Source organism: Branchiostoma belcheri, unplaced genomic scaffold (genome assembly GCF_001625305.1).
Source record: "Branchiostoma belcheri isolate BF01 breed outbred unplaced genomic scaffold, Haploidv18h27 scaffold6, whole genome shotgun sequence".
Classification (NCBI taxonomy): Eukaryota; Metazoa; Chordata; class Leptocardii; order Amphioxiformes; family Branchiostomatidae; genus Branchiostoma; species Branchiostoma belcheri.
This window is the reverse complement of record NW_017804242.1, coordinates 1,170,982-1,182,358: the sequence shown is the minus strand read 5'-3', so window position 1 is coordinate 1,182,358 and position 11,377 is coordinate 1,170,982. Positions and strand designations below refer to the sequence as shown.

The window sequence follows — 11,377 nt, the reverse complement described above, 5'->3', positions numbered from 1 at the left end:
ACTGATTATAGTGGTCCCTGTGTCGACCGTCCTCGTCTTCGTCAGAATCTTCTCCGTACGCCACCAGCGGTCCGGCCTTCATCCTCTTCGGCGGCGGGCCTGGCATCGGAACCGGGTCCTGCAGCTTTCCACCTTTTCCTTCTTATACAGAGGAAGTCAACAAGAAACATGGCACAAACATCCACAAGCCAGTTAGTGAACACATCGTCATATCATCCACACACCCCCACGCCAAAGAGCATAGGCATTCCATTGTTGTCCAACCAACACCCAACATAAAGCAGGGAATCAATCGATCAATGCAGAACATGAGCAAGACACAAAAACAAAAAACAAAAAATCCGGCAATGAGTTTCACGGGTGTCCCAAATGAGCATGAAACAATACAAATGATAAGATGATTAATGGTTTGTGTATAACAATTAAGTCCCGTTAGTGTTTCGTAAATAGTAAAGAGGCAATTGTAGAAATAAGTTAAGAAATAGACAGGATGATTATTTCGGGCACCAGTGAAACGCGGTCGTCGTCAGATCGGGGGAGGTCAGCGTCGGAGGCAGCGAGACCAGCAGCCACATAAAAGAGAAAAAAAGACAAAGCATCCATTTAGTTAGCTGAACAGGAGCACCATTCAGGGCTGCCTCCTCCTTACCAGCCAGATACATGAATGTTCATTGACAGAATGGAAACTTGAGATCCTGATTGTTATGCAATTTTGTGTCCCGATATATAAGGCAGTGAAGGAGGCAGCCCTTAAAAAACAAATATAATGTGCACTTTAAACATGCACATGCATTCATAAATCAGAATGTGTACCAACAGCTGTCTAAAACAGTCTTGTAGACCGAGCATGGTAGCAATGTTCTTTTTTCTTAAAGCTACCTTCAATCATGGCGATCTTTACACAGTTTGACTAAATGAATAAGAACTGTACAACATTTTTGATCAGGAGGTTGTAAGGATTGCAAAAAGAATTGAGATAAAAATACTGCTGAAACACATCAAACTGTCTGTTTAGAAAATCTACATCATACATCCATCTTAGGAAGCATCTACAGAAAGCAAAACACTTGATGTCAATTGCAGCACACACACCAAAAACCAACTTATGACCTACAGGTAGACGTATAAACTCATCTCCTCAAAACCTATGAGCGAAAAAAAAGCTCTTCTTTTCATATTACAGAATCTAAAACTAAAATGATGATTCTCTCTATCATCAGTCTTGCTTGTTCTATTCAGAACAGATTTGTCAAAGTTTTGAAATCAGAACTGTACAGTAACCACTGTGAGGAAAACAGGTAGAGAAGATGTACATTTTTTAAGTTTTCTTTTTGTCAATCACTTGTGATTTAAGCTACCGTAAATCTCGAAACATTCGCGGTGGTTTTATTCTCTTGGTTTTCGCAGTGACTTTCGTGAATTCATGTCACCGTACACGTTTTTCAGTGTAACACTACTGTACTACATAATTGTTTTGACCGAGAATTTTAGACACCACGAAAACCACCCTTTCGCTTGCTTCTGTAAAACAAAACCACCGCGAATGTTAACGAATTTCTCCTAAGCCTCCCCTTAAGCCTGACCCCAGGCTTGGACGCGAAGGAAGGGGTATCATGTCATCATCACAGTAAGCTGTTGAAAAGAGATGGCAAACAACAAGGTCAGTTTGGATGCAGACTCTAACCTGGCAGAGCAACTGAGGGTGGAGGTGGGGGTGGCATAAGCTGCCTATCCCGGTCGCTCGGCATTCCTGGCGGTCGAGGAGGCGGCGGCATCAACTGCCTGTAAACAAACAGCAAGTTATGAGGAAGGGTGCATCTGGGGGGGCCAAAATGGAAAATTTCATGTGTAGATTTAAATGTAATCCAATTGTCTGCAAACAAAGAGCAATTTAGACTTGTAGAGATATATTTTCCAATTTGAAGTGTTTAGATATTGTAAAGATTGAATCGTGAACAGGGTTCCAAAACCTGACCTTTTCAAAGCTGCAACAGGACAATTTCTTGTCCACAATTAGTCTTTAGAAGACTCTCTTAACACACATTTGATAATCTTCTAAACAGTAAACATGGAAAAACTGCTCTTACAATCTACAAAAGTTTAATTTTGGAGACCAATCCTGGTGAACCAGGCATTGAAAAATTGCTAATGAATGCAGTGGAATATCTTTCAGTGGGTGATCATACTGAAACAAGGGGGTAAAAGTAATCTTCAATTATATATGTGTCTACACTATTGGTATGATTGAAGAACAGTACATGTCTTCTTTTTTTCTTTACACAACAAGAGAGTAAAAACACTTGAACCCTTGCCCCAACCAAGCTATCGCTGATGACACAAAAGAAGACCAGTTAATGATGGGCAGATTTGTGGGGGGTGGTGGGGGGTAGAGGGGAGCACACAGGGAGTGTCAGTTCAGTCTTTACCTGTCCCTTTCGTCTTCGTCTGGGGGGGCGGCGGGCAGGAGAAGGTGCGGAGGAGGCGGACCTCCAGGATGTGCTCCGGGAGGAGGCAGCAAGTTTCCTTGCAGATGCTGCGGCTGGCTAGAGGGTGGCTGGGGCTGGGACGACGCTGGGCCGCTACCTAGATTAGTCAAGTGAGGAGGGCCATGCTAAACACAGGGAGAGAGAAGAGAGTCAGTTTTTTGCTGCAACACAAAAATTATTGGTTAATATCAGAAAACAGGAACATCACCATCACACTGCAAAATACCTATATAAGAACAACTGGATTCAACAAGTGAATCAATGGAATTATTTACATATTTATTTATATCCAATGGTACCTACAAGAGTACAAACTTAGAAATTGAAGTAAATGGCAAAGCTACAACAACAAAGTTGAAGTGTCAAAAGGCAAGAAATGTTGACTATTGATGCCACTGCAATGGTACATGTAGATGGCATATTCTGGAACGTAATATAAAATGGAACAAGCTGATCCACAGTCAGAAATGCACTTGCACGAAGTTATCCATTGTGGATAATATGTCAATGTTGAAGGTACATGTACATGTGCATGAGAAACAAATTATATATACATGGCCTAGACAAGAACTAGGGACCTTCACCATAGAAATTGCGCATGCACAGTTCAAACTGTGGACCAGCTTATTTACTGCAACTACAGAGATACAAAATGTACAAAGAGAATTTGTTCAATGAAAACAAATGTCTGATCAGTGTGCTGTCAGGAGAGATGTTGTGGTTAATCGACATGCGTTCAGTGTGTGTGTGTGTTACGTTACACACATCTTAGCAACAGTGAGTTGGGAGCAGGGACAGTACAACAGGGGGAAGGGGGGAAGATTTAGAAGCAACTGATGCAGACAACAGCAACAAAACTGTACTGCTGTCCTCGTGCCGCAATCTTCGGTCCATCCTGTAATGGAGTACAGATGGGGCAGAAAACACACACTACAGGCACTGTCACATCAGCAACGACCAAGCGAGCATGTACACTGTACAAGGCAGTTATGATCAGCATGACCATACGAAAGAAAGAAGAAATTATAGAAGGATAAGGTGAGAGTTAACAGAGGGAAGCAAGCACAAGCTGCTCGAGAACAAGAAAAAAACAAGCAGAAAAAGAAGAGGTAGGGATAAAGGCATAGAGAAGCAAACCCCACAAAAAGGGCACTCTGGAGAAGGGGGAAAGGGGAAATAGGTTGTCAAGTACTCAACAATATGGGGCTGCATGACATCTGCAGCCTCTTGTCTCTTGCTGAGGAAGATGGGCGAAACAACCTGGTATCCCAGAATGGCCTGCAGGTCCTCCTTCTCAGGCTCCTCGGTGAAGCGTCGCTTCTGTGGCGGCTGGGGGAGGTCCCGCCGCTGGTCGGCCTGGCTGTAGTGCAGGGAGGAGGGGCCGGGAGGGGGGCCACCGATGCTCATCTGGGGTTGCAAAGACAAAACATCAATAGATAAGTCAAACTTGGAAAGCAAATGCATTGTGTTTACCTTCCCTGGCCCAGTTTAACAAACTACTGCTTTGTTTTTTCTTTATTCTTACTCAAACACATTCATATATATGGTAACAATGCAGGCCTTCTTGAAGTATGAAGTTCTACATGGGACTTGCAACATTATGTAACCCAACACCTGACGTCTGGTCATTGACCTTATTAACTTATAGTGTTTGGAATGGAATAAGACTGAAAGAAACTGAGCAAAAACAATATGTTTTCCTCCAATAAATATAATGATACATTGATGAAGGTTACACATCCAGGTAAACAATACTTACTTTAAAGGAAATTCAAACTCTACTACTGGATAAATTACGGAGATAATTCCCGGACAGGTAGCATCTGCTACCTTTTGTGACTGGAGTTAGTCAAAATTGCCCAAAAAGACCACTCAGGAAAAGCTGCTGTACAGGTGGTCACCATAGAAAGGCTTCCTAATCCTATGTCAATGACTGTATTACGTTTAGAGGTAATAACACGAAACCAAATCCCTGTGAACACAAACTTACAATACCAACCTCATGTGGCTGCTGAGGCAGCAGCTGGTTGGACGTGACCGGCAGTGGCGGCCTGAGCCCGGGCGGCAGCTGGCCAGGTGGCTGCAGGTTGTGCTGCAGCTGTAACTGCTGTGGCGGCGGCTGCCCCGGCAGGAACGGGTGCTGCGGCTGGGGCTGCTGTGGGCCGCCCGGCAACGGGCCGGGCAGGTCGGGGTGCTGCAGGCCGGGTAACTTGGGGTGGAAGAAGAACTGGTTAACCTTATTTGATCATCGCTATGCTAACTCACTGACGGTTACAACCTCAGCACATTCTGGAGACACTACATTAACCTAGTTTTTAAGTAGTTTATTTTCTCTGTATCTGTATCTGTATAGCCGGTATAACCGCCTTTCGGCGTAACACACCAGCTTCGCAGGGGTATAACAGACTTGTAATGGCAGACAAAACAATAGAAAGTCATCATGATTAAAAAAAAGCCTGACATACTTGATTGAGCACTATTGGTACTAAGTTCACCATAGAACAGAGTAAACCTGAACTTGTAGCTTTGTCTGGCCTGCCATATTTTTTGGACATGCTCGAGGGATATGAGGGCCACTACCCTTTAAAAACATTACAAGAACAAGAAAGAAACTCCAATAATCACCTGCTGCTGTTGTGGAGGCAGGAGTGACTGTAGTTGTGGGGAGGGGATACTCGACTGTACCACCCCAGCGGGGGGAGGGGCCTGGCTCGACGCTAGTGAAGAGATGATCTGTTGTGCCGTCATGACGGACTGGACAGGTGGAGGGTTCGCCATCGAGCCCTGACTCAACCCTGGGGACATCAGACCTGTGGAAAACAGGGTAAATAAGCAAAATTGGTATCAATCTGTTCAGTCTAAACCATATGTAAATGTTTGATGTTTTAAGCACGTCGGCAGAACGTACTGCGCCTGCGCAAAACCCTGATTTTTTACGGTTTTCGTCAGATTTTTGGTCAACGTTGCATCAGAATTATGCCTGTTGCAGGCGATATTTACCCCGACACAGCATTTGGAAACTACAGACGGAGTGTTAACCTTGTATGCACAAATACGGCCTTATATAAAATGTTACAATGCCAAAGTGCTATGCAGGATACACTACAGGTTTTGCGCAGGTGCAGTACGTTCTGCAGACGTGCTGATGTTTTACTGTGATGATAAAAATTTGTAGTGTATAATGCAATCTGACCTGCAGAGTGCATACTAGTATACCCCAAAATTGCACTATGATATATTTTATATCCTAACCATAGGAGCTTGGCATGGTTGTCTGTGGCAAGTCCCATGGTGAGCCTGGACATTGGGACAGACATACATGGGTGAACATATTTCTTACATTATAATAAGTTACATATGCTATACAACATAGCTAGAAGCTAGAAGCATACAACATAGCTAGAAGCCCACAGTCAATTTCCTCTGTTTCTGTAAAAAAAATACTTGTAAACATGATATTTAGTTATTCACACAGTAGATAGTAGGGTCTAAGTTACAAATAAAGTTATGTTCAACTTGATGGAACATTTTTAAGATCCTGTAAGTCATTAATGCATAAAAGAAAACAGAAAACAGTGAAGTCAATCTCATACAGTGGAAAACTCATCAGGAATCTGTAGCCTGGTGCACCTGTTATCTATCGCTCCATATTGCACTCTGGAAAAAAAGGCTCAGACAACAAATCACATCAGACACATCATGCTAATAGCAGGTCAGGCCCCTGGAAGCTTGATAGCCAACACCTCTAAGTAAGGAGAAATGCGAACATTTTAATCTTATCGATGTGCGATAACTTGGACCAATCATTGTCACACTAGAATGGTCTGTTGCCTTTGTGTTGGAGGATGTGATAACTGGTTTGGTAGTTCTGAGAATGGGAATGGTTCACTCGAGTTTATGGCCACATTGTATGGCCACAATCTCTCAGGAAGGAAGCAGAATCAGCTCCTAACAGCAAGAGATTTGAGTATATGACACAGGCTAGATAAGACAAAGACATTTATGTATTGTTATATTAACTATTTCAATGGCTAAAATGATCTAAGGTACGTTGTTAACCTGCTGTAATGTCCTGATATCATTTCAGCCCTTGGCTACCATCTTTGGGACACTGTTGATGCAAATAAACCATTGATAAAGACACAATTTCATGCTCTAGAGGAATATATCATAGGCCTTGTCGCCCACCTGTGGTGGGAGGGAGGTTGCCAAGCAGGCCGGGCGGGGCGCCTCCCGGCAACAGCTGTCCGGGGTGGGGGGGCTGCATCCCCAGGGGCGATCCTGTGAAAGTCAGCTGTGTGGTCTGTGGCATGCCCAGACCTGTGAGCAGGCACACAGCACCGTTAGTGGGGAACAACATGCATCAATACCAGCATAATACTCTTAACATATAGGTTCCACTGGGCTGAAACTTTGGACATTCGGTCTTCTGACGTACCTTCCACTGCCAGGCTTTGAAAGAATATTTCGATGAAACAAAAGTAAAGGTGATTAACACTTTGAAGTTATACCGCATACCTTGGAAATGCCTTTTTTTCTGTGTATAATAATTATGATTTTTAAAAGTAGTAAAACAAAAAGTGAACAAAGTCAGAAAATTCTTACTTAGTTTACTTTACAAGTCAGAAAAGATAGCCACTAATCAAAGAAACTCTCCTGGAATATGTTGAGTGGACACTGATTATTGAAGACAAGCTCATTTTACAAATTAAAACAAAACATTCAAAACAAAGGTAACTGCACCAGTTGTACACTCAATACATCCCAAGGAATCATGTAATACTATACAATCACTGAAAAGAACTCTTAGAGACAATATGAACATAAGGAAACAGGCTTAAGGATGATTTGAATCTTCTACTAAGCTTGGTGTACACAGCACACTGGTATTAGCAACATCTCCGATCAACTTTAAACCACAGATAACTCACTACAACTCCCAACTTTATTACAACTCCCAACCATGGTCTGTAGAAGGTTGGGAGGCCATGGTCAGCTACCTGTGACATAGGGATTACATGTAAGCTGAAACTGGCTGGTTTGAAGTACTAGTACTCACACCACAGCATACTCCTACTCTTACCGAAAATAGTTTCATCAGGTTGGGAAAGTATAGGACACAGGAGTTTTCTTTTACACAGCCAAGATAGACTAACCTTGCTTGCATTTTGGTGTCTATTTGACACCTTCCTTTGAGCTTCTAACTGGTGTAGACACTGAAACGTAAGCAAGCTTTTAAGTCTATCTTAGTTGTGTAAAAGAAAACTCCTGCATCCTATGCTCTGTGGAAGGTCGGGATGCCATGGCTGGCTATGTGTGATGGGCTAGCCAAGACAGGCTGGTCTTAAGTACTGCAGTACTGTCTTACCGTCCCCACTCCACATTACAAACCTACCTGGCTGTCCGGGTGCCGGCTGCTGCAGTAGTGCTGGCTGCTGCATCCCCACCGGCAGGGACAGGGAGGAGGGGGGAGGGGCGGGGCTAGGGCCGCCCTGGGACAGGCCCACCTGACCAACGTGCCCGGGGGGAGGCAGCCCCGTCGTAATCGTCATATTGCCTGGTTGAACACCTGCACGATAACAAATGACAATCATTTGTTTGTTTGCTTGGGCTTTTGTTTATTTGTGAAATAGGTCTGCTGGCTGCTTTTCATTGAGAGAAGAGGCTAGGGTAAGACAAAATGTAATTACCCATTCACTGACAAAGAGTGGAGATGGACAGTCGAAAATTTGGGTAACTAATTTTTGTGTCAAAGACTCAAACCTTCAAGCAAAAATTATGATCGATAGTACAAAGAATTAACCTTCTCCCTGCCTAAAAAAAACACTTTGCACCAAATCTGTATTGGCTACGGGTTTAGTCAGCACAGAGAAGGTTTATTGTTTGTGAGAATACACTGTCAGCACTTGCAGTACCTGCCACAGTAACCTTCAACTGTGGGGGTGTATAAAGTGCTCTTTCTCTCGGAGGACAGTATCGGCAGTGGGACAACCGCTCATGTCATCAACCACCTTCTTAATCCTCCATACTGATTTAAGATTTTTCAAGGGAGAATATCATGACTTCCTCCATGTTCAACAAGGAATAAAACATCTCATACTTTGACATAGTCATAGTTTTTCTGAACCTCATATCAGTATCATAAATATCCTGCTGATTCTGCATGATTACGGAGCAACAATCCCATTTGTAAGACAACAGAGATGCATGTTGCAGGAAACTCAAGACAGGAAATAATATTATTATCATTAATATGGCCTTTTCTGGGACCTTTGATCTAACTTCCTGACAGTGCCCCTGACATGCCTAGCATGTAAAAATGACTACAACACAAGCAAGCAAGCACTCCCAAAACAAAACCTCCAAACACAAAGGTAATAAGTATATGTAACCCATCCTGCTGGGTGCATCCACTGCTTAATTACAGGAAACAACACAAGAAAGTGCTGTTGCAAATAGACATGACACATACCTTGTACTATGTTAGGGGGAGGAATGATCCCTGCTGCAATCTGCTGCTGATACTTTGCATACTCTTGGTGGATCTGTGTGTGTGACATTAGATCATGCAGATATAAGACAATTAACTCCATACAAGTCAATTAAACTTCTTAAACTTCGAGACAAACTTTTGCAATTACTTCAAGAACTGAGAGTTCAACAGCACAACTACTTGTCTTTGACTTGTCTCTAGTACTCCAATTAATGTTTAAGATGTATAAACTCATCAGATCATTCTTTGCCTCTACAACAGCTCAGAACTTAAATCGAATGAAAGCTCAGTACTTACTGTTTGCAACAAATTTTCACACAACTTCTTGGCCTGGTCCAGACCTGCTGGGTTTGTGTGGCTGTTGAGGAACAAGGAACAGACATCAGTCAATTTCTTTTTATAACATAGATTATAGAAGAATGCAACAGCAACTTAGAAAACCACAAATAAGCTTCAACAGCACAGGTTTGCACTGCACTGAGTATGCAACTCAGTAAGACCCCTACTCTTTTTTGTTAAGTGCGGAGGGGGTTCTTCAATGTGCTCAAGGTGTGGCTCTCCTCAAACAAGGACCTCCACTTTATGTTGCATCTCTAACCAAAGCTAGGTACTCATTTTCATCTGAGTCATGTAAGGAAATTGGTGCCAAGTACAAGAGCATAACACTGGGACTTGCTTGGGATTAGAACCCAGAATCTTCAGTTTCAACATGACAGTGGAAGTGTTATTGCCCACCTTATCCAAATGTACATAGGTGAGAAGTCCTCTCTCCCTGATGTGGCCTCTATTGTACCAGAACCCTTCCCTCTCAGCTGCACCTTGGCACCTGTCTCTCTTTGGATATGGTCTAGGTAAGAACCCTGGGCAATACAAATTAAAGTGTCAATAATGACCATACAAAAACATTGCACGAAAACAAAATAATAAATTAGTTACTACAGAAAATGGAGGGAACTATCAAATACATTGACTGGATAGTACTCAATTTAGTGTGACTGTGAGTGTGGGTGTGTACTCTTACATTTATGTTATTATTGTCTTTGTATATTTCTGTTGTTTTGGCGAATAAAAATAGACCATACATGTATGACACCAAAGTACAACATTTTCTGATCATAATGACGATACAAGTGCCCATTAGACTACAATCAGTCTATCTACAGAGGTGTTCGAATATTCTTACCGCAACTCCTAGGACTTTTTCCCTCACATTGAAGGAGGGTGGGGCATGTTCCAAACCAACGAACACCTTGTCCTGTACATAATGCATCTGAGAAGGAGGAAAAGTACAATAAGTGACAGTGAAGAATTAAAAATAGAAATCAAAAATTTGTACATAGAAGATACCTCTAAAATAAAACGCATTTAAAAAGTAGCATTACAATGACACCCCCTTTCCACTGTACTAGAGGCTGTGATCATTGAGAGACCAAACATTTGACAGGTTGCTCAACGAATTTTAAAGAATTATATTTAAAGGAGTACTAACCTCCAGAAGGAAGTGCTATTTTCCGATTCATCATGCTGCAATGAATACATAACTAGCCGACTTTTTACATAATTTCGCTTGTAGGAGTTGCGCGGCGCATGTTTGTAAAGTGATATTAATATCATTTTCCCCCATGCTGAACAACAATTGATACATCCGGGAACTCTGGCTTACGCAATACTCATACACTTCAGGTCAACATACACATTTTTCGGACGAAAATGGTAGAAGACAAGCACACTTACAAGCTGATTATTGAGAAATTACTTGTTTTACTTTGCTTGACCTGCGTTTTGGATACTATAATATCAGGATGTCTAATGCAGTGGGCGCTAGTTTCATCCTGCGTGTTTTGATTTTCTCAACTTATTTGCATCTAAGTATTACTTAAACAGATAATTAGATTACGCCACTTATGGAAAGGATAACTAGATTACGCCTTTTTTTCATCGTCAATATTTGCGGCATAAATGAGGGGCGATAAGGACACCAAGAAGGGCAATGGTTGGTAAGATACCAAAGAACACAAAACGGTACGGATTTTTCTTATCGCCCCCGAAATGAGGTCTGTAACGTAACTTTTTGTTTAAAACATAGACACCAATGGGGTAGCGTGGTGTATTCTGGGATAGTTTTGAGGGTATTTGGAGAGTTTGTCCTGGATTCGATGCGTTTTAAGACTTGCGCGCAAAATGGGCATTTAATTGTATGCTGTAAAATAATATGCATTTTTCACTTCCAAAAATAAATGCCTGTCGAAAAAAAGCACCTCCTTCTGGAGGTTAGTACTCCTTTAACATCATATAACGTAGAACTAAGGTAGAACATAATATAACTTGAGTGTGCCGTCACCATGTCTAGTCATGAAATGTTGGAATATTTCAACCAATTGTGTAGTGATGACAAGAG

At 42.2% G+C, this 11,377-nt stretch overlaps 1 protein-coding gene across 1 annotated transcript in view; it reads right to left on the bottom strand.

Annotated features, from left to right (window-relative positions):
• The window catches only part of LOC109482217 (UPF0469 protein KIAA0907-like), a 19,196-nt gene that overhangs the window by 247 nt on the left and 7,572 nt on the right, over positions 1 to 11,377 (bottom strand). The window contains exons 6-19 of the mRNA XM_019784910.1: positions 10,381 to 10,391; positions 10,163 to 10,249; positions 9,715 to 9,839; positions 9,277 to 9,337; positions 8,959 to 9,031; positions 7,882 to 8,055; positions 6,675 to 6,806; positions 5,739 to 5,783; positions 5,112 to 5,296; positions 4,486 to 4,695; positions 3,747 to 3,893; positions 2,427 to 2,611; positions 1,685 to 1,782; positions 3 to 141 (exon numbers count right to left, since the gene is read on the bottom strand). Coding sequence (XP_019640469.1) covers positions 3 to 141; positions 1,685 to 1,782; positions 2,427 to 2,611; positions 3,747 to 3,893; positions 4,486 to 4,695; positions 5,112 to 5,296; positions 5,739 to 5,783; positions 6,675 to 6,806; positions 7,882 to 8,055; positions 8,959 to 9,031; positions 9,277 to 9,337; positions 9,715 to 9,839; positions 10,163 to 10,249; positions 10,381 to 10,391 — 1,672 coding nt within the window. The remainder of the gene's footprint in view (positions 1 to 2; positions 142 to 1,684; positions 1,783 to 2,426; positions 2,612 to 3,746; positions 3,894 to 4,485; positions 4,696 to 5,111; positions 5,297 to 5,738; positions 5,784 to 6,674; positions 6,807 to 7,881; positions 8,056 to 8,958; positions 9,032 to 9,276; positions 9,338 to 9,714; positions 9,840 to 10,162; positions 10,250 to 10,380; positions 10,392 to 11,377) is intronic.